Raw genomic sequence first — 25848 nt, 5'->3', positions numbered from 1 at the left:
TATCCCATATAAATATATATTTATGTATATGTATATGTATATGCCGGTATATGTGAATAACTTGCATTAAAACTATATATATTTAGGTGTATATATATATAATATATAATGCTAAATGCAGTATACTTGTGTATATTTTGTTGTTTTACTTTTTTTTTTTCTTTCCTGGTTTGAGGTTTTGTCAGTATCAAAAACTAAGGGAGAGCTGAAGGGAAGGCCAAAAATTGGCCCTAAATTGATTACCATTTCTGCATTACCATTTCGTGTTTCAATTTAATTTCATTAAATGTAGCCTCTTAAAGAAGAACCCAAACCTATGCTAATTATATATATCTATTTACGCGTGACAATTGAAATTTAGCTAGCAGCGTCTAAAAAACTAGTCTCTTAATTAGTGAATACTTTAATCTGAACTGGTTGCAATCTATTTACAATTTATCGAGTAAGTTCGTTATGTAATTCGCGGATTTATTCGGGTATGCTCAATACTCTTACGAACTTCTAATTATTATACGTTTTTTGAACTTAACGAGAGGTATTTCTATTTTCCCAAGTGTTAATATCGCCTTTTGTCCCTATACATATATCGTATGTGTATCGTATGAATGTGTTTTATTCGTGTTGTTTGTCGTTGTTTCGGTGCACTTCTTTTCAGTATTACAATTTGTCAAATCAAAGATTACTAGAGATGCAACAAATTGGAAGAAATTAACATAAACGGAGAAGATAATTACATACCTGTTTTAAATATATGTTTGCATATGTGAATTTTTATTTCGGGCTTTGCAGTTTAAACAGTAATTTAATAAAAATATAAACTAAATTTATATCAATAATATTTGTATAGCATTTGTTTCGTTTCTTCTTCTTTTAAATAATATTTATAACGATTGAACCCAACTTAATAGACTTAATAGATTTAAACAAAATCAAAATCAATAAAAAATTACAAATAGAAAACGTGAAGCTTGTGCCTTTGAATCGCCTTCGCGCACAGAAGTGTTTCTTGAAATTGTGTCTCATATCCATACACAGGTATACATATAATTGTATTACATATTACATATATGTATTTAGTATATATATATATATATATAGTATATAGTATATAGTGTATGCATACTCGTACAAGCTAATATAAAAATGGTTAAAATTACAAATTAGTTTAAACAAAACCTGTAATATAGCCTTCACATGAAATTGCAACGCCGACTTGCTTTGCGCGCTTTGCTTTCTCGCTTTGATATAAAAGTATTTAAGAATAATTACAAATACAATTTTAGACGAGCATTAACTAAACTACGAATTAGAGTTTAAGACGGCGCAACTTAGCAAAATTATACAAATATAGTGAAATATATACAGATAAAGGGATTTGTTTTTGTTGTTTCCCTAGTCGCGGAGAAAGAGAAGTCGATTATCGAGAGTAGGTCAAAAGGAGTCCTGTCTGAAGTTGTTTGAAACAGTTAAACATATTGTAAAGCAAAGCATTGGCATGCAACAAATTAGCAACATTTAGTATATAAAATTTAACAAATTATCACACTGAAAAAAATTCAACACTAATTTTAAATATACAAATTCCATACGTACGCATACGAATGCGTATGCGTTTGCGTATGCATGTGTGTGTTTGTGTGCTATATGTATGTGGTATGTGGTATATGGTATATGGTTCTCCAATCAAATTGTATACATTCTGTTGTCGCTTGTCGCTAGAGTCTAGAGCCTAGCCAACGCCTGTCCATACACGTTACATCATATCATATTGTATAATATTTTTTAAATATACATATATCCATTTAACAACATCTCGGAACGCGCCCATTCTTTCATTATTTATGCTTCTGCTTGGATTTCCTTCTCGTTTTCTCTCTTTTGTATATATGAATAATAGCTTTAGCTTATACCTAAGCTTTATCTTTAAACGTAATAAATATGCATTTCATGTATCATCTTTTGTGTGTGTTCAGCTTTTGCAGCTTTTTCTGTATCTGTTTCCGATTCCGTTTTGAAAATATGTACATATTTAACTATAGCGTGTCTGGTATTTATGGTTTTGCAATTTCTTTTAGACGAGGTTCCCATTTTGCATTTTGCTTTACAATTAATATTTGCTAGTATTATAAAATAAATATATTTATGTATATATTTTTTAAATAGTGCTGCTAGTAATTTTAAATTAGATTTACATGCGGCGCCTTTTGCTTCTCCTATTCTTTTGTTTTTCGCTAACGTGTCGTTTGTTTAGAGCCATAAATGCGTGCGCCAGAGAAGTTGCTTTTCCTGATCCTTGGGTCGTGCCTTAGGCACTTTAGGGTCACCTCGTGGCACTGCTGGTGAAGAAGTCCGCTGTGGGGGAATACAAGCTTTAAAATATTTCCACAACTACATATGCATATCCTGGTTCACTTACGCGTCTCGAAGCTGAAGCCCAGCGTTTGATCCGGCGGCGTATTGAGCATAGGGTTGCCGACATTACTGCCCGTGGGCGTGACATTGCCCATGGCATTTGTACTATTGGGGCCACCGACAATGCCGCCGCCTCCGCCGCCGATCACTGGTCCCTGCTGCAGCGGACTCTGCGGCGTCTGGCCGCGCTGTGCCACGACTCCGGGCCCGCCGGCGCCTCCAGTGGCCGCCGCAGCCGCCTGCTGCCTCACACTGACCACCGCCCGGAGCTCCTGCTTGACGAAATCGGAATTTGCATTGCCTCCAGCTCCTGCGCCACCGCCTCCTCCGTTTCCAGCTGAAAGAATCAAAGGGGAAGCGATAAGTGACCATGGAGTCCCGGAGGGATCAAGGATCGGTGGGGGCTCCGACAACATACGAGTAAAACTAAGTTTAGTCACACTTTTTCTGGATCATTTCTAAACATAAAACATAAATTAAACATAAATAAGTACACAAACAGACAACAGAATACAACATGGAACATAAAAGTGGGAGGGCACACATAAAACTGGAGGGGGGCAGGGTAGGGTAGGGTACGGGATACAAGGCGGTTGGGCCTTGGGCGTTGGGAAGGGTATACATAAGTTCCTACAGCATCAACCAATGGATATTCTTCTGGATATTCAATTTACAGCAGGGCATCCTCTTAGATTACGCTCTTTCGTATCGCTAATATAGTTTTACGGGGTTAATAGTACACCAAATGGCTTTTGCTTGGGAGGAGGGAGCATCGCCTAAGACTATTCTCTAGTTATTATATACAGATATAGATCAACCGACCTGGCTTGCGGAGGGTTGGGCTGGTTGGGTTGGTTATATACAATGGTGGATCATACAGTTGTTATACACGATAGATAGGTAGATAGTACACGCAAATGTCTGGGTTAAAGGTGGATTGGATTGGTTTGGATTACAAATACTGATGTGTTTGGTTTTGGTTTCTTTTTTGTATATACAATAATGTGTCGAACGGTTTTGCGGATGTTCATGTTCCCAAATTTTCATTTGCTTTACGATGGGTGGCAATGGATCATACAGCTATACGATATATACTCAGATATATACACACATTTACATATAGGCATGGTGATTGTACAGCGAAATGGAGATTCGATTGAGTGTGAGAGAGATTGAGAGAGAGAGAGAGAGAGAGCACACGGGCTTACCGGTCTGCGCTCGACCATAGAAATCATTCGCCTGCTGCGCCTGCGGCTGCTGGGCCTGCCCATAGCCGGCCATTGCGGCGGCATAGTTGACATTTCCGCCACCTCCGCCAAGGCCAATTATGCCATTGCCTCCGCCACTGCCCATTCCGCCCACGCCCATCATGGCCGGATGCGGATGTGGATGCGGCGACATGCTCAGTCCGTTCAGGAGCTGCTGCTGCTGTTGCTGCTGCTGCTGCTGTTGTTGCTGCTGCTGCTGGTGTTGCTGCTGCTGCTGCTGCTGGGAGGGATTGCCGGCAGCCGCATTGTCAGTGTGGTGGCTGTGGCTGTGACTGTGGCTGCTGCTGTTGGCGGCCGTGCCCGGGGAGGAGCCGAAGCGTGGCGAGCCTGTTTTGGTTAAGCGGTGGTTTGGTTTGGCTTTGATTAAAACTAATCGAGATTAAAGTGTGTATGTGTGTTTGTGTGTGTGTCTGGTTGTGTGTGTGAAGCTGTCTAAGTAAATGTGGATGTTTAGTATATGGATTAAGGGGCGCCTAACTGATCTATAAACGGAGAACTCCCGAGCTAGTCCACAAAGAGTTCTTTTCTTCTACATTTCATTGAGACTCGGAATTGGAAAAACGCGTAGTTTTCCAATTAGTTTTCTTTTCAATTTCTAGTGTACTAATATCTAATCTTTGGCTTTTTTCTGATCTGATCTTCTGCAACCTCAGGTGGAGCTCCTCTTCCATCTGAAGATCTCTTACCTGGCAGATGCTGCGTGGCCTGCGGGACGCTTCCCTGGCGCTGGAGTCGCTGCAGCTGCTGCTGCTGGAACACATTCACATTGCCGCCGTACGGCGACTGGGGGCCACCGAATCCGACGACACCAGGTCCGCCGCTGCCATCGGGAGTCGTCGCACCGCCGCCGCCCTGGCCCTGGAACGAGTTCTGGCGCTGCAGGGCCACCGCCGCCGCATTGCCCACAGGCCCGACCTGGGCGCCGGGAGAGTTGAGGCCTCGTCTCTGGTTCTGTTGGTATTGACGCGCATTATACGGACTGACGCCCTGCATCAGCGTCATGGAATGGCATTAGTTATTGACTTTGGCAGTGGCAATCGGATCTCAGGACTTACCTGCAACTGTGCTATGAGCATGGGATTGTGCTGCTGCAGCGTTCGCCCCGCATTGCCGGAGGGCAGCGGACCTCCCGGTCCTCCCCCTGCTCCTCCAGTGGGCCACTGCTGCGGACTGTTTTGCATTCCCGGCGACTGCAGTCCCGAATTGGAGCCGAACGGCGTGCTGGACCGTCCCCCATCGCCCACCTGTTGCTGCTGCTGCTGTTGTTGCTGCTGCTGGTAGGCCAACTGTTGCGCCTGGGCGTTGTTCTGTTGCTGCTGCTGCTGCTGTTGGTTGAGCTGTTGTTGCTGCTGCGGCGACAGACGCTGGCCCGGCTGTGGGAACGTCGGAGCATAGCCTGAAGGGAGAGGAAACACACGTTTGAGCAACCATTGCAGGGACTAGCTATCCATACCAGTACCTTGGTTCGGCTGCGGACTGTAGGGTGTACTGCGTCCGGGACTCAATTGCTGCTGCATCAGTGCCTGGGCAAAGCCCGGACTGAGCTGAGCGTCCGCCGGCAGATTGGTGCGCGAGAGGGAGACATTGGGTGCCACCGTGGTATTGAGCAGCGAGCCAATGTTGTTGAGGCCCGCATTGATGCCAGCTGGAAGGAAAAACGAATTGATCAGCTATTTTCAGGGACCGTAAATAATGATTATTTTCTAGCCGAAAAAGACCACCACTTACAATATTCACACAGAAGGTTGAAATATACCAATAGACTGCTCTAAAGATAGTCTCTGCCATACAGAAATTCTACAAAGTGGTCCGCTAACTCTCTTTCTGGTTTTATTTTTTTCTCTCAGCACTACTGAGAGCGCATTGCCGCCATGTTTGATGAGGAAGAGAGGAACAATGTGTGCTGTTGTACTGAGTAAAATAAGACCCGAAAAAGAAGCGCGTTGTGGAAGCGGACCACCTTGTATAATATCATCAGAGTGTATGCATATTATATTTTAAATTTTGCTGCTAATCTTCGGTGATCTATATTTATTTTTAAGCAAAAATTCTCTAAAGCCTTCAATAAAATGGGATTTGCGACTAGACTTTCAAAAAAATAAATACTTAAAAAATACTTAAATATGTATAATTAAAAACCACTTAAGATCTTTAATGGGACAGAAGAGACTCGACAGTCTCATTTTATTGTCGATCGAGCATTCCAAACCGGAATCTCAAAATAGGGAAACAAATAGATAACTTTGCCTATTTAAAAGTTAAGAATTCAATTTTTGAACCATTTAAATAATTAATAACTGGAGCTACGATTTTTGTTTTGTTTTTAGTTTGGGGGTAACAAACTTTTCTCGACACTGCGCTAGATAAATTATTCTATATAAGGAAGATATTCTCTGGGTACTCACTGGCATTCTCTGGGACCAGAAGCTGCTGCTTTTGCTGCTGTTGCAGGAGACGCTCCTTCTGCTGGGCCGCCGCCAGCTGCTGCTGCTGTCGCATGTTGCGGAGCTGCTGCTGGGCGGGCAGCACAGCACCGCCGGGCGTGGCCACGGCATTCATGGGGCCGCGACCACGAGCAGAATACATGGGCGGCGGTCGCTGGAAGCCCTGGTTGCGCATGGCGTCCATTCGTCCATGCATGATATGCTGCTGCTGGTTCTGCTGCTGCTGCTGGAGGCTGAGCATGCCCGGGTAGGCGGGCGGCTGCTGGAGGTGCTGCTGCCGGTGTTGCTGGTGCTGCTGGGCCGCCACTTGGAGGGCCAAGAGCTGCTGCTGTTGTTGCTGCTGTTGCGCCGCCTGCTGCTGTTGCTGCTGATGGTGAAGCAGACTGGGATCTCTGCGGGAAAAACATAATTAGTAACACTTTGACAATTCCACAAAACACCACCACTACCCTCCCTCGTACCGTTCCGATCTTACAATTCTCAAAAGCGACAAGGTTACCAAACGGAAATCGGAATTCCCCTCAAAAATTCACCCTAATGCAGACCCTACACCCAACCCAAATATGGTCTAACATCAGACCTCTCTGCGGACCTTACCCCACTAAAAACATGCATTCGATCTACAGATCTACACTCGCCCACACATGGCCAGAAGAAGCAGCAGATGATCTGAGCTTCTTCCCAACATTCCGCTCGAACAAACTTCCTATAAATGCCCCTACTAATTATATCCCGACCCCAACAGCAATACAAATGGCGGAAGATAGCTCCCCTGGCCTTGACCGTATATCATACTCGGAGGAGGGCTGATAGAGAACGCAGCCTCTCCGCCTCAAAAACAGAATCCCATACCGCTACAACAACAGACTCGACTCCTCCATAATAATCGTAAGCTGGCTTTAGCAGCTGTCATGGTAAACATACCCCACACTTGAATCCTTTAGCTGTTGCTGGCTCATGAGGATGTGCTGGTTCAGGTCGCTTCCGAAGGTGGCGGACTCCACGTCGAGCATCAGCGACTTCTGTATGTCGCTGATGGCGGAGGCCGCCGAGGGGGCGTTTGCCACAATAGGGGCGTCGTCCGGATAGTATTCCATGACGCTGTCCAGCAGCTTGGACAACTCCGTGTCGCCGTCGCCCAGAATGGCCGCCGCTGCCGCTGCAGCCGCCGAGGTCGAGGCCGCTGTGGTAATTGAGGTAGATGCTGAGGTCGCCAGTTGTTGCAGCTGCTGCTGCTGCTGCTGGAAGGCTAGCTGCGGCGGCTGGTGCGGCTGCTGGTGCGGCGGCTGGCTGAGGTAGACATCGTTTGGCTGCGGCTGCTGCTGGGAAGGATTGCTGGCTGCCTGCTGTTGTTGTTGCTGCTGTTGCTGCTGCTGCTGTTGCTGCTGTTGCTGTTGTTGCTTGCGGTTTCGATTGGCTGCCGCTTTGGGTCCAGTACTACCGGCGCTGATTAGGTTGCCGGGGGCGGAGAGGGAGCTGCCCGAGGTCATCGCGGACATCGAGGAGCTGGTGATGTCGGGCAGCGTCTTCACCTGCAGCGGCTGCTCGGCGTTGGGGGCTTTGGGTATCTTTGGCGGATTCTGCAGCAGCTTTGCGAGCATCTTGTTCTGGGTGCAGAGCTTGCTGGGCTTGTCCTCGGATCGCTTCGCGGAGGACAGGTCGTCGTCGGGCTCGTTGAGCGAGCGCTTGCGGCTCAGCGACGGATCGCTCTGGATCTTCAGCATGGCCTTGAGATCCTCGTTGCTCATGTTCCCGCCGGCGCCCACTCGGTGCATGGACCCATGGCCGGACCCATGGCCCCCGTCGTTGTTCTTGAGCTGCCGCATCAGTTCGCTCTGGCGGGCATTGCTCATGGCTCCCGGCACATCATCATCGTCTGTCTTCTCGTTGAGAAGCTGCCAACAAAATATAACCATTAGAAAAGGATTCTCGCACTCCCGGGCTCTTGGAGAGCACTCTACTCACCTTGAGCAGCATGGTGTTCTGTGAGTTGCCGGGCTTGTGCAGCAGTGTGGTCGTGGCGCTTGCACTGCGTCCCAACGGTCCCATGGACCCAAACATGCCCATGGCTCCTCCTGGCTGGCCGCCCATCTTGAAGCTGCCAGCGGGTCCCCCACTGAGCTTCTCGTCTTCGCTGCTCTCCTGCTTAAAGTACTGCAAAGAATCGATTATTACCAGAGGATTCATTGAAAGTGCAGGGATATATGTCTGATGGCAGCCCTTCGATAGTAGTGCCTTCTGCTCACCTTCTCCTCATCGCCCAGTCCTCCCAGACTACTGGTCTTTGTCAGCAGGTGCCGCAGTCGCTCCGAGGATTCCTGTTGCTGTTGCGGCGCCGTCTGCTGTTGTTGTTGCTGCTGCTGCTGCGCTTGTTGTTGCTGCTGCTGTTGTTGGGAGAGGAGTAGTCCGCCCACACCGTTCGGAAGGCCTCCCAGCATCGGGTTGCTGTTGCTGCTGGGGCCACCGCTACTGCTGTTGTTGCCCTGCTGCTGCTGCTGGGGATCCTTCTCCGGTTTGGTGTCGCCCGGCTCGAAGGAGGGGAAGTTGAAACCATAGTTGCCCCCGCCGGCACTGGCGTTCGACTGTGGCGATGGAAGGCTGGCGGCAGAGTGCGAGGACAGCTGGTAGGGCGTGGCCGGGGAGGCGCACACGGCCGGACTGAAGCCGTGGCCGGAGGGCGGTCGCGGCGTGCTCACGGGCGTGGCGACGGAGGCCCGCGAATTCGGACGCGAGTCCGTCCAGCCGCCGACGCCGCCGCTGGGATCGATGTCGAAGGAGGAATGTGCAATGTCGAATTCGAAGGTGTCGCTGCCGTAGAAGCTGTGCTCCCCGGGGGCCGGCGAGGCGGTGAACGTGTTCACCAGGTTCGCCGCCGAGGAGCTGGCCGCGGAGGAGGACCGCTGCTGCTGCTGTTGCTGCTGCATCCCGGTGCCGTTGTGGATGGCGCTGCTCATGAGCGGCCCGCCCACATTGGTCGTCTGCGTGCTGTTACCGTTCCCGTTGTTGTGCTGTCCGCCGCCCACCAGGCCGCCCAGGAGGTACGTGGGCAGCATGGCGGAGGCCGCCGACGAGGAGGTGGAGCTGCTGTGCAGCCCGTCCATCGAGAGGTTGTTGAGCAGGGAGTTGGCCAGCGAGGGGCCCGGCGACATAGCGCACAGCTGGCTCATTCCGCCCATGCCGCCGCCGCCACTCGCTCCAGGTCCCGTTCCAGAGCTCGCTCCGGAAACCGGTCCCGGTCCCGATCCCGTTCCCGCTCCCGTGTTGTTGCTGTTCATGTCGTTCTCTGAGTTGAGGAGCGTCTGCACCGACATGATGAAGTCGCCCTCGCCTGGGGTCTGGTTGAGGAACAGTCTCGAGTTGGCCTTCACATGCACGTAGACGTCGGGGGCACCCAGGCGCAGGCGGAACGGACGCGACACCACATTGGATATGTGCACGGAGCCGGAGCCGGGACCCCCGCTGGCGGGTGAGTGGGGGCTGGCCGAGTCCTGGATGTCGCGCAGGTGCGACTTCAGCATGGAGAGGTCGTGCGGGTGGCACAGGTCCTGCCACAGACGACCCACCCAGGTCTGCATGTGCTGCTTGAAGGGCTCCCGCAGGGCAGTGGGATCGAGGCTGAGTATTTTGCCGTGGATGTCCAGCTTGAAGGTCATCTGCTCGATGGGCTGCTGCTGCACGTGCTGCTGCATATTGATCTCTAGCGGCGACTCGTCCTCCGGCCGCGTGATCAAGCACAGGACCGAGCTGCTGGCATCCGCATCGTCTGTGGAATAAAGATTGATTAGAGTCAGGTCCTAAGGGATCTATTGCTTTCCACTCACCCTTCACGGGGGCCGCTATCAGGACCACCTCCTCGTACTTGTCCTGCTGCCCGGACTGCCTCAGTGGCTTCTGCTCCATGCCCGCCTCGCAGTTGGACGACGTCTGGGTGGCCGTTCGCGGGTCCTTGACTAGCATGCGCACCTTCGTGGAGATACTCCGCTTGGACTTGCCCGACTGAGCGTTCCCCGAGCTGGAGTTGGACCCCGCCGACTGCTGCGACACGTTGCCGTTGTTCAGCTCATCCAGATCGCCCCAGCCCCCACCTCCACCTCCACTGGCTGATCCACTGCCTCCAGCTCCTACTCCTCCTCCACCTCCGCTACTGTACATGTTGTTGATGATCGGCTCTAGCTTGGCGTGATCCCCCGCGTAGAGGTACATGTAGAGGGGCTGGTGGTAGAGCTCCTGCTTCTCATAGCCGATCAGCTCGCGGATGTTCTGCGTGCAGGACTCAATGATGCCGTTGGCGTTCACCTGCAGCAGGACCCAGCCCACGCCGCTGATGTAGTGCTCGAGGGCCTCGAAGTAGGCGGAGATCTCCGGCACCTGGCCGAGCAGCAGCGATGGCTCCGGCAGTGGCAGTGGCAGCGGTGGCTCTGTCGAGGAGACCTCTCCCTGTTGCACCGGATGGATCGAGCAGTTGTCTGTTGCACAGCGACTGCAGCGGGGCGTTGAGGTTGTTTGTGGTTTGCTATTGTTGTTGTTGTTGTTGCTGTTGCTATTGTTGTTATTATTGTTTGTGTTGTTGTTGGTTGTCGCCGTGGAGTTGTTGTTGTTTGTTGAAGTTGAGGATATATCACGATTTTGGCCTTTGTCACAAATTTCACGATACTGCAAAAATATACGAATAAAATCAATAAATAATCGAATACGATATCTAATACTTAACGAAAGGATCGTTGTTTAGTACTGGGGACAATGGAATTTCACACCCCCATATCTTGTTTCGTTCTACGTTCAATTTAAATTGTCGCGACGAGTCTTATAGACAGAGGCACCATTACCACCAATAAAAACTTCATTCATATCAGATCGGATCCCAGCCTCGAAGCCGAGGACCCGGGACCCACTTTGTCATCAGAGACGAGACACTAAAACTGCAGTATTTTTGCAATGCGGAAGCCATTCGCGTTCCCATTTCCATTCCCTTCACGAATATTATGGCACACTTTGTCGTAGTACTCCATCATCATAATTCTGGCTGTTCTGTTCTGATCCGATCTGCTCCATTGTATTATTGACACAATGGAAGTGCAATAAACCTCACACACAGCACAGTCCCTGCCATTTGTATGCGTTCTCTATGAGCATTTGCGTTATTTTTACTCGGACACGCAAAAATTTTCGCGCGCGCGTTTGAGAGTCCATTGACTTTTCCACAGAAAATACCGAAAACCGAAACCAAACACACATTTCACACTCGCACTCGCATTATTCAAATATTATTGTTATTATGGGGCTTTCCTTTTCGACGACTTTGATGGATTTCCAAAGCACACACCTTCCGCGGCCCAGCAAGGCCCAGAACGGCCCGACACCAAACCACCCCACCGCCGCCCGCCGCCCACCGTCCAACAGTGGAGCAGAATGCGAAATTCGCTGGCACATTATTCAAGGTCAATCAACTTGCACTTTACGTCGCGTGTGTTCTGGGACAAATGTCATTGGCATTTCACATTGTTTTGGTTTGTCGTTGTTTTTATAGGGGCCCGGGAAGCGAGCTGCTTATCAGTCAGAGCCAGGTCTGGAGGCGGTCTATGACTCAATTTGGGCCAAAAATTACTCACTTTTTAGAGTGCCACAAATGAAATCACAGAACAAAAAACACAGAACAGAGATACACAGCCGCGTGGAACGTTCGTTCAGTCACAAAGTTGCCGAAATAATAAGCGCACATTTTTTGATGCAATTGTATTAAAAAAATACACAACAACTGGCTCTCACCACCTCCCTCTCTCTCTCTCTGGAAGCAATAAAGCTTCTTGACCAAGCCATGCGACTCTCTCTCTCTCGCTCTGTCTCTCTTCTCCAGCTTTTGTTTACCGGCTTGCTTGTACCGTACGCGAAGAGGTAGTATATATATGTGTGTGTGTGTGTGTGTTATCACATTGAATTTGCAGCTTGCACCTTGTGCAGTGTGTGTGTGGGGGGGGTGGCGGCGGACACGGCGGGCCGGCAGCGGGTGGAGAAGGAGTAGAAAGAGCAGGAACAGTGGAACGTCGAAGAATCACAACTATGTGAAATTGCCATCGAGGTGCGACGTCACCGTCATCGTCCAAAAAACATTTCAAAAGCAGTTCGTTGATCTTTCAGCTGAGTGGAAGAGGGACAACAACGACAGCTGAGAGAGCGCGGCGAGCTTTTAATTTCTTTGGAAGGAAGCTTCGCTGTGCCAGAACTGTGTGTGTCCGTGTGACCAGGAAAAGTTGCTCCCGAGAACGAAATTTCGTGTCGGGGTGAAGGCACTCCGAAAAATATCAGTCAAATGATAAAGTAAACAACAAAAGGAACAACACCGAAAGAGAGTACACGGCGCGTGCAATGGCGTGCAAATGTCTGAAACGTGTCTGGATTTCGCCTCTCTCCACCTCTATCTCTCGGTCTGTTTTTTGGCGGGCTTTGGCCCATAGATTCTTCCAAAAATTGATCGCATCAGGTAAAAGATGCGATAAAGAGAAGCAGCAGCTGTGGAATTTCGGCAGAAAACGGAGATCAGAGCGCGAGAAGGGGGTTTGTACGTGAAAAAGGGGACAAAAAGCTCGACAGAACGTGCATTAAAGGACTGAGTATCTTGTTTGAGATGGTCCTTCACGGTGTTTAACGGATCGACAGAGATAGAGAGTTCTTAGCGATACTTATGATTACTCTATACCACAATATTATTCCCCTCAATATTTCTTCCGATACTCATGCATCCGTCTCTTTCTGCCGCTATCTACACAACTGCCGAAAATAGACAGCCACACATTCCCACACCTCACGGAGAACGCGAAACCGCTCGCAGCATATGCCGCCGATACCCCAGAAGTAAGCGACCCGTCGCCCTATCGTCAACGGGCGCCGTGGCTTAGTTGGTTAAAGCGCCTGTCTAGTAAACAGGAGATCATGAGTTCGAATCTCGTCGGGGCCTTTGTGGAAACCGTTGCAACTTTTTTTTTCTTTTTCTAACTTTTGTTCACTTTGTGGCAATTTGTTGGATTATGGTTTTATCAATTTGATTAGCGTCCCGGATGATTTCCCTTATTAGGCGACAAAAAGCCCTGGGCACTGCCACACGGAACCCATTTAATTCAATTTATTTATTACTTACGGAACCCATGTGTCCACGGACCTCATGTGCCGTCCCGTGTGGTGTGTGCTTTAATTGTTTTTTATTAACCCTAGACCAGTGGCACTTGCGACTCTTGTTTAGTTTTCGCCCGCCCGTATGGATTACAAAATAAAATTATGTATATTTTTTGTATATGGTTTTTCGGCGCCGCCGCCGCGTTTCATTTAAAAACCCATTTGTTGGCATTGGCTTTGGCTTTTTGTTGGCTGGATTTGGATGTTGGTTGTTGGTTGGCTGTGCGGCAAAGCGTGGCGCTTGGCTCACAAATAATTTACATAATAAAGTGCTTAGGCTACCTGAAACCAATAAAAGAAATACACCAACAATAACTTTGCCTAAAACAACACAATACTCGGGACGAGGGACGGATCGGATCGGGTCGGATTGGGTCGGGTCGCGCCGGGGCTTTCAAACATAAATAAATTTATGTAAATTAAATAAAAATATTAATTAAATTGTGCTGCGGCGGGTTAAATTACGTCAGTCGACAGTCGTCAGTTCAGTCTAGGGTCCGTCCGGTGATGCCCTGCTCCTATACGATTCGCGAATTCTTTTAAGCTCTTTGCGGGCCGAGCTTTTAATTGCTTTTTAATTGGAACGCGTTTTCGGCTTTGCCCAAACGAAAGACAGAGAAAGACGTAGGCGACTACGGAGAAGACCGAATGGAAATTACATTGGGGAATTCGCAGACGGAGACGGAGACGGCGACGGACACCCTCTGTTGCCTCTGTTTGGATGTTGTAATGGATCATTTGGTATTCCGCGCAGGCCAGCACACTGTCCACCGTCCACTGTCGGTGCCCGGCTCCCCCAGTCCCCAGTGGCAGGGTGTTATAACAACTTGTATTGCTTTTCGTGTAGTTCAGCGATTTTGGCCTTATTAGTTTCGTTTGATGAGGTCTCTCTCGTCTGTAATTGAGGGCCCTCCTCGATTGATCGGGTGGGTGGGGTTTTCTCGACTTACCGTTCGAACCACTTGATTCAGTATAGCCGCCTTGTCCGGTTTCGTTGAGGTCATATCCCCACGCTTGTTCAGCGTTAGTATCTCCGACAACTGCTCGATATAACCATTTTCCGCCTCGCGACGCCGCTTCTCATTGTTGCATTTGTTGATTTGTGATTGCGGCTGCAAGAAGTCAGTACACACAACATTATTAATATTATGTATAGCATTTTAGAGAGTACTTAACTATAAGTTTCGATCTGTTTTGCTATTCCTATTGACGCAACTGCCTCAATCTTAATCTTAACTTTAATCGTACTCCTAAATCTTATCTCCAGTTATCATCAAGTTATATTTTCAATATTAATTTCGATAATCCCACTGACTGTTTGATTCTTTGATTATGATTGTTAAAACTTCTAGAATAATGGTACCGTGATTGCTTATTCGGTAACTTTAATGGTGATTTATCTGACCGTACTGTCCAAATCCTCATCGCTTTGGTGTTTCTAGAGAGGGAAAATACTTACCAAATTAACCTTCGAATCCGTCTTGCGGCGTATCTTCCGGCCTGACGTCGCGGCGTTGGCTGCGCTGCTGGCTGAGATCGGCGACGCCACCGCATTCATAATGGCCGAGCGTTGCAGCGCAGCTGCGATGTTGGCCGTGGCTGCGGCGGCGGCCGCTGCCTTGTGGAGAGAATGATGAGAGTTGAGGTGATGCTGCTGCTGCTGTTGCTGGTGCTGCTGCTGGTAGAGCAGTGCCTGCTGTTGCTGTTGCTGCTGCTGCTGCAGCTGCTGCTGATGCTGCTGCTGCTGGAGCGAGAGCGAGGCCGCTGTGGAGGCGCCTGCAACGCCCCCGGCACCAGCGCCGCCGCCTCCGCTCGCCGCCGTTGCGCGCTGCAGTGGGTGGGTGCCGGGCGCCAGGCCGTGGTGCAGGCCGCTCAGCAGGCTGCTGCCGCCCGCGGCCGCAGAGAGGGTGACGGCTGCTGTGGCGGCGGCCGGCGAGGAGCGTGGCAGGTTGCACACGGAGATGTTGCTGCTGTTGTACTTGCCGCTTGCGCCGGTGCTGCCTCCGCTGTGGTGGAGGCTACTGCTGCTGCTGCTGCTGCTGCTTGAGGCTGATGTCGTGGGGTTCGCTGTACCTGAGGCCCAATGATCTGGTAAGTCACTTGGGCTAAGCCTGAAAGAAGGTGAATTGAATTTCGAATTAGTGGAAAGTTCTCCAGAATTTGCGCAAAGAACGGAACAGAAAAAGAGCTGTAAAGGTGCCGGGTGCCGGGGGCCTGCCTGCACGCGCTGTTGTACGAATGGCCTTGGCTTTGGGGCTTTGTGGCTTTTGTGGCTTGGCCCCGTTCGCTTATCAAAATGCAAAATGCCCATACCCATGCCCATTCCCATGTCCATGCCCCCCGCCAGTCCCTCTTTCTTTTGGGCTAATGTGCTGCCTCAATTACAGTTTATTGCCTAATTAATCTGCATTTGAGGAGGAGCGTGAGAGACGCAGACAGCGGCAGCAATCAGCTGTTTTTGGGGCCTCTGCTTTCTGTGGTTTGCGTCTTGGGGTGGAGCGATAGCTAGGGGGATTGGATTAATTGCGCATTAGGAAATTCGAGTTCCAGTGTGACAGTAAACCGATTAGTGGTACCGTATATCAGTATTTATTTGGTATTTTATAAGTCAGCTTGGTATTTTTAAGGTATGTTTTAGGTTCCACAAGAAGTGGAAATGATCAACATTTAACGGTATTTTTTCTAGTATTTTCTAGTATTTTTCTATTTATATTTTCTAGTATTTGTTTGGAAATTACTGAAATATGTTGAATTCTACATCTGAAATATTGGTGAATTTTCTGTTGAATTTATTGAGAATTAAGTGACTTTTTTGGTATTTTTTTTTAGAGAATTAGATAAACATTCCGTAGATTCTTCTCTGTTGGTATTTAATACTTTCTCTCAGTTAACAAACAATTTCACAGCCAATCACCACAATCTTGTTTTTGGTTGACAATCCCAACTATTTCCACGAGACGACAGCAGCTTCAGGAATGCTGCCCCTGTCTGCTCGGAGAGCTTTCGCTCTTTGGAATGTGACATCTTCATTTCGTGGCAGCCACTTCAAAGGATGCATATGTCTATCCTTCTGCTCTCCTGATTTTCCCACTCAACCTCAATCATTTGTTAGCTGCGATTCGGACAAACACTCTTCGGGGGTTCGGTGAGTGGTGACCCCGAGACGTGCCCCGTCAGGGGGTTGCCACCGCAACGTTAGTCAAATTAATGCTGTCAGTTTTTGGGGCAACGCACAGCCTCACAGCAGCCTCTTCGCATGGACCGGAACAGGTCCAGGCAGCACTTCAAGTGGCCATCATGGCCATTACTCTTGCATGCTCTTTCTCTCTCTGTCGGTTTTCGGGGGCTCCTTTCATGTCACATTTTATTTGGTTGCTTGATTAATTGCTTGCTTTATTTGCTTAAAGTGTGGAATAAATTGTATTTTTAGGTTTTTCGAGCGCCACTTGAGAAACGAAACTTCGAGGTAAATGCAAAATTGTGGAGAGCAACATTTGCCTGAATGTTGTACGAGTATCTGAACAACCGACTGAGCGAGAGACATACAGAGAGAGAGAGAGAGAGAGAGGCTCACTCAACCAGTTAAGCGTGAAACAGAGTCCCGTCGTCCCAGTTCTCGAGCCGCAAAGAGTTCTTTCTGTTGGAGTTCCGAGGAGCTCTGAGGAGCTGCAGACCACCCGGTGCTACAACTTGTGCTTATTCCTCTTCTTTTTTAATTACATTATATGCATAATGAAGACCTCCCTTACCCCCTGTCCATTCTCTCTGGGGCTCTGAGAATCTCAAAAAAAAGAAATAGTAATTACAGACAAAACTCTGGACATGGTCAGGAGATGTAATCAGCGTCCGACGCTAGGGAGGAGTGCCATGGGGAAAGGCAGGGCATGGGCATGGGCATCGGGCATGGGGATAGATGACGGGCAGTTGGCCAAAATGTGAATGCAATGGGCGCCAAAATGAGTGACGTACAAGCCTCCACCCCTCTTGGCGCCTTGCCCTCCCCGACAAGCGCTATAATTGCGGGAGTTCTTTTGCTTCTGTTGTTTTTGGGGTTGTACCCTTTGCAGAAGGGCATTATGTTTTGGAGGAGCTGTTTGGAAAGAACTCTTTGGAGCTATAGATAGTGCCATTTAGCCTTCTGTCAGGGCATCTCTATGTTCGGCTCCAGCCTCTGCTTTCTGGTTGTTGCCTATTTTGACAGGGCGACACTTAAATGTGGCAGCCTGCTCTGATGTTGATCCTCCTTCAGACTTAAACGCGAATATTCTTTTGGGTTTTTTCTTTCGGCTTGTGCCACACAGGGCGTATGATTGACGCGCTTAATTAAGGCAGCAGCAGAAGCAGGAGAGAAGGAGCGTAAATTAATTAAATTACAATTAATGCAGCAAGTCAGTTGACTTTTTGTTGATACTGTTGTTTAGTATTTTTTTCTGGCTTTTTTGCTGCTTTCTGTGGGCCTTATCAATTTGCACTTTGCCGCTTGGGCCTTTCAATCTCCGTCTCATTCCGATTCGCTATTTTCGCAATTTATCGTCATAAGGCAAACAGAGAGAGGGAGAAAGAGAGCGACACATGATATTTATAGACAAACAGCGGAATATATTCACAGAGAGAGAGAGAGACCCAGAGAGAGATGCCACTTTCGCCCTGCCTCTGCTGTGGCAAAACAAACATTTCGTCTCTCAAATGGACAATGGAACGCATTTGTTTGATCATCAGAGTGGGCAGGGGGGAGCAGGGGGAAGGGGGAGCAGCGTGGAGGCAGAGAGGTGTCCCCATTGATCTTAATGGGGCATAAAACTGAATCAGCGCCAACTTTGTCGTCGGGGCCAAATAATTAATTTCACTTTCTTCTCTCTTTCCCTCTGGCATTTGTCTCTCCTTCTCTTTCTTTCGGACACAAGATTTTCAATGTCGTGTGAGAATATTTCTTCTGGGTATTTTCCTGATAAAATACTAAATGGTATTTTTGTAGACAGAGCACTGCCAGAGGGAGAATACTCTTTGGATCATCGTCCACCTTATTTCTTGATAGAACTGATCTTCCAATCTTCCAGATCTCGAAAGTCCCACTCCCTGCCATCATCAAACCCCCAGGCCTGATGAAATACCAAGCCCAAGAGAAGGTCGTTCCATGAATCACAGCCAAGGGGGGGTTGTGGTGAAAAAACTCGTAAATTACTCATTATATTTAATGTTGATTATACGAGTAATGCCATGCAGAGTTTTGGAATTTGCTTTCGTTTGTTTTTTGCGGCGTTTTGAGCTTTGACTTCCATATAAGAGAACGTACGAGAACGCAAGTAAAGCCGGAGACAGAGAGACACAGAGACAGAGATACATGGATGGGGGGGGGCCTTAGACAAATTGAGTCACGAGTCTCATGATGAAGGCGATTATTATGGTGGTGGTGATGCTGTGGTGCTGCGATGCTGCATTAAATTACTCATACGCACAGTCTGCCAGAAGGAAGGAAGAGAGAGAGAGAGAGGGAGAGGGAGAGAAGCAGAAACAACGCTTGAGGGCAAAGCTTACAAAAATTTAGATGTGTTTTTTGGTGGGTCTACGTGATGTTTGCCTCGACGCCCCACGGAACGGAGAACCCGGAATGGACTTTGATTATGCTTTAAAATGTAAAATATATTCAAGTCTATTGACAATGTAAGAGAATCTGTAAGCAGAAAAGACTACCTCCATTCGAAACGAAATCTCTGAAGGAATATCTAAACGTACACCGTTTGCCACTTTAACAGCAACAGCCACAGTATCCAGTATCCAGCATCCACGTCCTCTTGGCTGCCTGCATCCTCTGCTCCGAGCGGATTGGAACTGCCTGTTGGCCAAAATAAACATGTTGCCAATACGCCAGTCTCAATTAATAGCCAACAACATCGACAATGACAGCGACAACAGGCAACATTTTACCAACCGCCAGTCGAGAGCAAAAACCAACAAAGCAAACAACAACAACAACAACAACAACAAACCAGCAGACAAATGTGCAATGAAAATGTCAGGGAAAATGTCTGAAAGACAACCAGAAAACTGCAAGGAAAAATGGGATAGAAAATGGATGGAGCTTGGAGGTTGGAGGATGGAGGTTGGAGCTTGGAGAATATGGCAGAGTGGAAATTGTGTGCTCGAAACAGGAAAGGAGGAAATGAGAGCAAAGGAGGAGCCCCATCAATGTCAGTGGCAGAGAGAAACGTTAAGCAAGAAGCAATTTCCAAACAATTTGTATCTTTTGCTGCTGCTGTCAAGGTACGGTACACATTCATCCAGCAATTAATAGGAGATGCTGCGCAAATAAACAGCATCAAATGAATATTAAATATTCCACGATTTATGGCTTTGCCAAAAGTTCTGGGACAATGCCCTGGCGCTTCTAGAAGAAACAGGTCCAAGGAGAACTTCCTTTCTTCTCTCTTTAAAGAACTTCCCTTAGACCTACCCCAACTCAATTTGGTTTAAGCCTCTCTTTTTGGAGTTTTCCTGCTTCCTGCACTGTTTTTCGTGTCACTTCCGCTTCTGTCAGCACTAGGTATCCTTGACATCAATTTCCGATTGGCTCTCGCCAAAACTCAAACAAATATTCGTGCTTTTTGGTGGCATTTCCAGTGGAATTTGAATGACAAATTACTATACCGAAATGCTGATTCACGGTGACTAAATATCAGCAAAAAAAAAACAGCAAAATATGCGGGCTTTATGGGTTGCGTTTATTTGTGGGGGATTCCCGGTTGAAAACTCTGCTAAAAAAAAGAAGATAGCCGATAGGGGAGTTTGGATTAGAGAAGGGAATTTCGAAGGGTCTTTAAATATTTCTAAATACACCCCTGCCTAATCCTTGCTTAAGGCTGTCTCTACACTAATTTTAAATGTTATTTGTTGTCAGTTGTCGCCTTAAGTCTCGCCTTAAGTGCGGTGCAGCTGTTTAATCAGTGTCTAAAACTAGTCGCAAGTCTAGTCTCCACCTCAGACGTTAGCCGTAGACCGTACACCGCACACAACCTCATTTGCTCAGCTGTGAATGTGAATGTGCATGTGAATCGTGGTGTGAATGCCAGTATGGGTGCCGAGTATCTCTCATACGAGTATTCGTATGTGGGTAAGCCTGCAGTTTTAGCAAACTAATTGTGTGAATAAAACATATGTTCGGGGGTCTCTCCCTCTCTCTCTCTCTCTCTCGTTCTCCCTCTCTTTGTGCTCTTGGAGAGTGGGTCTGGTGCTCTCTCGCGGCAGTCATTGCTGCTACAAATAATAAAGTGGGTCATGGATGAAAGAAAAAGCGTTTTATAAAGTGGGTCATGAATTTTGTTTCACTCACGTTCAAGTGTATTTCGATTGCCGATGTTCGTCAGTTGTTGCTTTTGTTGCTGTTTGCTGATACTTATTTTTATTTTTCTTTCTATATATATTTTTTTTTGTTGTGTTGTCTGTCTGTCTGTGTGCGTTTTTTATTGCAAAAAAGCATAGCCGTCAATTGGATATTTGATAAATTTCATGAATGTTTTGTATGATTCAGGTTTTTTTTATTCGTTGTCTATTTCGGGGAAGTGGAAATCGGTAGGTGTTTCTCTCTATATCTCTCTATCTCTCTATGATATCAAGATCATATATTTTTGTATCCAATTAGGCGGCAAAAATTGGTTTCTGGAAGTACTTGATTTTTTGTGGTGATTTTTTCTTAGTTTTATTTTAATTTTATAATGATTTTTCGCACTTTATAAATCAGTTTTTCAATCAGTTAATTGACATTGATTTATGTGCGGCACATAGTTAAAAGTATTTTTTATTATGCCGCAAAGAAAGAGCCACCAAAGCAGCCTCAGAAAAGAGCCATGGACGGACGGACAGACTCGTGCCATCTGCTACACTTTCACTGACTAATTGCCAACTCAGGAGAGGCAGTGCGACGACAGTTTTCACTTTCCATTCAGCGCCACACCAGCGAGAAATAACAAACAACAAGCCACCACCGAAGAGTGCGAAACGAAAGGCAAACCAATTTGTGGCAATTAAAATGCGCGAGTAATTAACAAATTAAGCATGATTTTTGGCAAGGAGAACTGTCGAGGGGGGCAGAGCAGGTCTTTCAAGGAATATTTCCAGTAATAAACGCAAACGAATTTTCAAACGGAAGCACCTTGGTTTTTTCTATAGTTTCCGCCGCTACTTGAAGAAACGCCTGCCACCCAATCATAAATTTAATCTAATATTCACTTTAGAGCCCGGCAAATTGCAGCCATTTGGATGCCATTTAACGATATCTATAATCATGATTTGATTGGGTTCAGCAGCACTGCACAATTCCCATAGCAATTTCCACGGAACCAGACCCCAACCCCAGCCCCAACCCCCCATCTTTCGCTGCGATCATAGGTAACGACTGTTGTATCTGGGGGTCTGCGTCTGCTATTATATCAGAACTGTAACTAAATGATTCAATAGACAGTAACTGCAGCAATCTATGGAATGATAACATCTAATGAGAGGCCAAGTCCCCCTTCCCCGCCACCCCCCCACAGAGGTCTCTTTCCGGCACATATCGTTCTCTCTCTCTGTCTGACTGTTACACCTGCTGAATGCCGGAATGACGGAATGACTGAATGCACTTTGCACAGTTGCTGTGTTTGTCTCTGTTGCTGTTTTTGTGTCCAAGTTGTTGGCGCTTTCCGATGTGGCCGATGAGAAATAATGTCAGTGGGTCAGAGTCGATTTAGCATTTTGTTGTTGCTGTTGCTGTGCTGTTTCTCTGTGTGCTTGTGTCTGATATATAGCTTAAGGTTAGCTCATATTCTCGGCGGCAGTCAAAACAGCTGTTCCACAGAACTGAAAACCCCCCTTGGCCCCTCAAAAGCTGCACAAAAACTGGGCTAAGGCTAACCCTAATGCCAGACCAGACACAAGACTCCGATCCACTTCACACTCCACACTCGAAGAATTCTAATTGTGGTTTTTCGGCTTGCATTGCTGCACGTGTTGCACGACTCGTACTTGCTGAGTACTTGCGGCATATGGATGGGGTGCCATTTGGGATAATCCGAGCATTTGTATGCACAACTTTGCATCATAAAATATTCATTTTTGTGTGCGCTGCGGCTGGATGGAATGTCCCCAAGATTTATAACACTGGGGAAATGCAGGGCAGTCTTGAGAGTGGGGTATTTATTTTTGGGAATTTTTATAAGAAATATTTGTATAAAAAAGAGCAAAGGCAATAACGGAAGAACCACTAATACAAAGGAATAGGAGTGAGGATCGTGCAATCGAGAAAAAGAAGAGTTTGAGCTACGAAAACCCAAGGAAGAGGAAACTGCGGAAACCTTAAATAATTAAATATGAAACGATTGAGCAAAAATAAAGTTATGATTTCTTAAAATGAATCCATCGGGGGCAATAATTGCGAAAAAGTAGACTCAACCGGGAGTATAAGTCGCATCACATAAATGATGGACAATTTGAGGAGTCCATCTACATACAGCCATGCTCCGGTTATCGCAAATCGCAAAAAGTAGCGAAAGAGCGTGCTACGGTTAACGCTATTCGTTTTCCTTTGATTTCATATAATGCGATTCCCAAAACGAAATAATATTTGACTAAAATATTTAAATTTCCAAAAGAAAAACAGATTTTTGTATCGCTATATAATTTGGGAATGAAACCATATCGATAGGAGCACACGGATTTCAATTCGTACGAATTTGTCCGAAATTGTTAAAGCAAACAATTTGCGAATACCGTAGACTGGCTGATTATGTCTTCATAAAACCTAAACCAAAAGATCTTCAGAGTTTTGAAATATTATGGCATCTCAAGGGGAGTTCTGCCTTGTTGAAGAACTACTTCTCCATAGAGATTTTAAAGATGTTTCATATTTTACAATCATTTCTTAGAGGGAACCTCTTAGGTAACAGTTCTCTCCTTGTAACAGTTCTTGTACAGAGATACAATCTTTTGGATACAATCTTGATAGATTAGTTCTCAGATTACCACCAGCGCCTCCCAAACTACAATCTCCCACTTTTTGCAATGATATCAAACCCCAAAGCACACGCTCTCCACTCCCCAGTCAGTAACTGTCACGGTAACTGTGATAACTGACAGCCCCAACCGATTTGAGCTTGACTTAGGATACGCTTACGCGTATCTGTCGAATGTGCGAGTGTACAGTATTTCAGGGGAAACCTTCGGCTGTCTTCCAGCTCCAGCTGGAGGGGATTTACGGGGGATACGATGTATACGAGCGAGTGTGTTTATAATCTTTAAGAAATCTCACGCGTTGATTTCCTCTACCTTGTTCGGATACGGGGCTTGTCGTCGTTGGCTGCGTTTCAATGCAAAAATTTAATTTATGAGTAAATAATAAAATTTATATAAAAGCTAACCTTCAAAATTCTGTGGCTGTATCTGTGCTAGTGGCTGTGGCTGTGGCTGCGGCTGTCGCTTTTTCTGTTTCTTTTGTGGGGTTTGTGCACTTTGCATTTTGTTTACATGTCGCTGACTGGGCGGCAAAGGTGAGCCATGAAGTTCTCTCGATACTCCACACTATATACGAAACATATATGTATTTGTGTGTACATAATATCGTATATAGTATGTCCCTTATTGCGTGCTCTTTTAACTCTCACGGAAAGTTGTGGCATTACTCACCTGTAATCAAAGAGAGAGAGAGAGAGAGGGAAGGAAATGCGATTAGTGTTATGTGAGTTTGGAGATAAGGAGGGGATTTAAGGCTATAAATTATTAATATTTATAAGGTTCACAGCCAAAAGAGTTTAAGGGAAACAGTTCTCGGAAAAGGTGTAGGGCTTTGGAGTTCCTTATTCGGGGAAGAGTTTCCCAAAGATGGAGTTCTACTGCCTATCATTATAATCTCAGCTTATAATGGTCTGGTTCCTAGGTAACACCGGATTCATTTAAATAAATTCCTGCAATCTCGTTTCACGTTAATTTGATAATAGACCCATTGTTCTCTCCCTCTCTCTGCGTACGGCCCCCCGGCTCACTTTTCTCCTACGAAAGGACACATTTTATTTTTCAATTACGTGTCCAATATTGTATTTCACTCGATTCTTGGATACACCCACCCTTCACCCCCCACCGCTTGAGCTACTTTGGCTCTCCAGTTCTCTCTCTGTCACTCCGTTCTGGTCGTAGGCCTAGTCCTGTAGGCCGTGGCTCTCCTGTATGGTTTTGTCCTTTGGCTTTGGGGCTGCTGCCGGGTCTGGAGGGGCCTGGGGCCGGGGGCTGCTTGTGATTTTTCTACCGGATTACAATTGTTTACACACACGACTGAACATTGTCACAGTTTCCACGACGGCAGCGGCAACCACTCTCCCTCTCCCTCTCCCTCTCTCTCTCTGTCTCTCGCGTTGGCGGCAATTGTTCGTAGTCCTCGTAGTAGTCCCATACCAATCCCTGGTTATCCTGTAACCATGGCATATCCTTTTAAGCCCCGCACACACACACACACCGCGCACATACATATACACTCGTGTAATTGTGCGTCTTCATGTGACAGGAGCTCTGGCAACGTGGTGGGGGTGGGACCTGGGGGCAGGGGGAGTCCGCCTCCATTTGTTGTTTGCGCAAAGTATAAGTTTACAACGGCACAAAACCGCTTTGCATATGTCCCCCGCTCGCACACGTGGGTATCTGTGTGAGTATCCGTGTGTGTGTGTGGGTGAATGTATCTATGTGTGCTGCCACTTTGTCTAACATTTCACTTTATATGCCACCCATCAGGCGGCAGAGAACCCCCCCCCCCCGGACACCGCCCTTCTACAGCAATTGCCCAGCATTTTGTATGCTTTTCACTTTACAGTCGGCAAGCATTTTATTCCATCTACCTCCCCTTCCCCCTCCGTGCATACAGAACTGAGAACAGAGAACAGACCGTACAGCGTACAGCGTACAGTGGACGAGTATTTTTCCAGAGTTTTTCCAATTTTCCGCTCATGCGGCTTCCTGCTGTGTCTGTTTGTCTTGTTGACCGATAATGGCGGGGCACGAGGCAGCCGGCAGCGGGCAGCGGGCAGCAGGAGAGAGCCTTTCCTTCCTGCCATACCTCCAACTCCACCTCCACCTCCACCTGCACCACCCCCTTACCCCCAACCCTTGGTTTTCGCATGCACATATAGATTTTTCGTATTGGTTTCACAGTTTCTGACATTTGTTTGACTTGATTGCAGTGCTGTGGCAAGTGGCATGTGGCAGGTGCAATAAGTCCAGTTATTGAACAGCCCTCCACATTAAGGCAGGTTCTTTTCGGCTCTAGAGAATGAAGAACTTTAACAGGGAAGAAGGACATATGAATATTTAAATATAAGCATTCCAACCAGGTTTAACTAAAATTAATTTAAATAATTTGATTTAATTCGAAAAACTCTATTCCCTCGCCCTATCGAAAATCTCTTTAGATTTTACTGCCCTACAGGGCGTTCTCCTCTCATTCATTACGGTATTTCCTTGCCCGTTGCACTCCTCCCCTCTCCTTTGCACTCCACTCCACTCCACTCCACTCTTCTCATCTGCGCTCTCCTTCCTCCTTCATT

General features: G+C 47.1%; 1 protein-coding gene and 1 non-coding gene across 7 annotated transcripts in view; one reads left to right on the top strand and one right to left on the bottom strand.

The window, feature by feature from the left end:
• Positions 1-595: 595 nt before the first annotated feature.
• tai (basic helix-loop-helix family member taiman) overlaps positions 596-25848 on the bottom strand; it is a 93154-nt gene continuing 67901 nt past the window's right edge. For 4 of the 6 annotated variants that reach the window (XM_015181495.2, XM_001355806.4, XM_033379413.1 and 1 more), the window contains exons 4-16: positions 14751-15402; positions 14242-14403; positions 9946-10777; positions 8371-9887; positions 8090-8278; positions 7049-8019; positions 6086-6516; positions 5140-5325; positions 4736-5076; positions 4367-4667; positions 3621-4007; positions 2417-2749; positions 596-2352 (exon numbers count right to left, since the gene is read on the bottom strand). In XM_015181495.2, the coding sequence (XP_015036981.2) occupies positions 2321-2352; positions 2417-2749; positions 3621-4007; positions 4367-4667; positions 4736-5076; positions 5140-5325; positions 6086-6516; positions 7049-8019; positions 8090-8278; positions 8371-9887; positions 9946-10777; positions 14242-14403; positions 14751-15402 (6334 nt within the window). In that variant the 3' untranslated portion in view covers positions 596-2320. The remainder of the gene's footprint in view (positions 2353-2416; positions 2750-3620; positions 4008-4366; positions 4668-4735; positions 5077-5139; positions 5326-6085; positions 6517-7048; positions 8020-8089; positions 8279-8370; positions 9888-9945; positions 10778-14241; positions 14404-14750; positions 15403-25848) is intronic. The other 2 variants (XM_033379415.1, XM_033379416.1) reach the window with 2 other exon arrangements.
• On the top strand, positions 13003-13076 carry TRNAT-AGU (transfer RNA threonine (anticodon AGU)). Its single transcript has one exon. It is a non-coding gene; the product is annotated as a tRNA-Thr (tRNA).

The sequence above is a fragment of the Drosophila pseudoobscura genome, chromosome 4, assembly GCF_009870125.1.
Source record: "Drosophila pseudoobscura strain MV-25-SWS-2005 chromosome 4, UCI_Dpse_MV25, whole genome shotgun sequence".
Taxonomy (NCBI): Eukaryota; Metazoa; Arthropoda; class Insecta; order Diptera; family Drosophilidae; genus Drosophila; species Drosophila pseudoobscura.
Note: the sequence above shows the minus strand (reverse complement) of the source record. Positions and strands in the feature narration are given on the sequence as shown.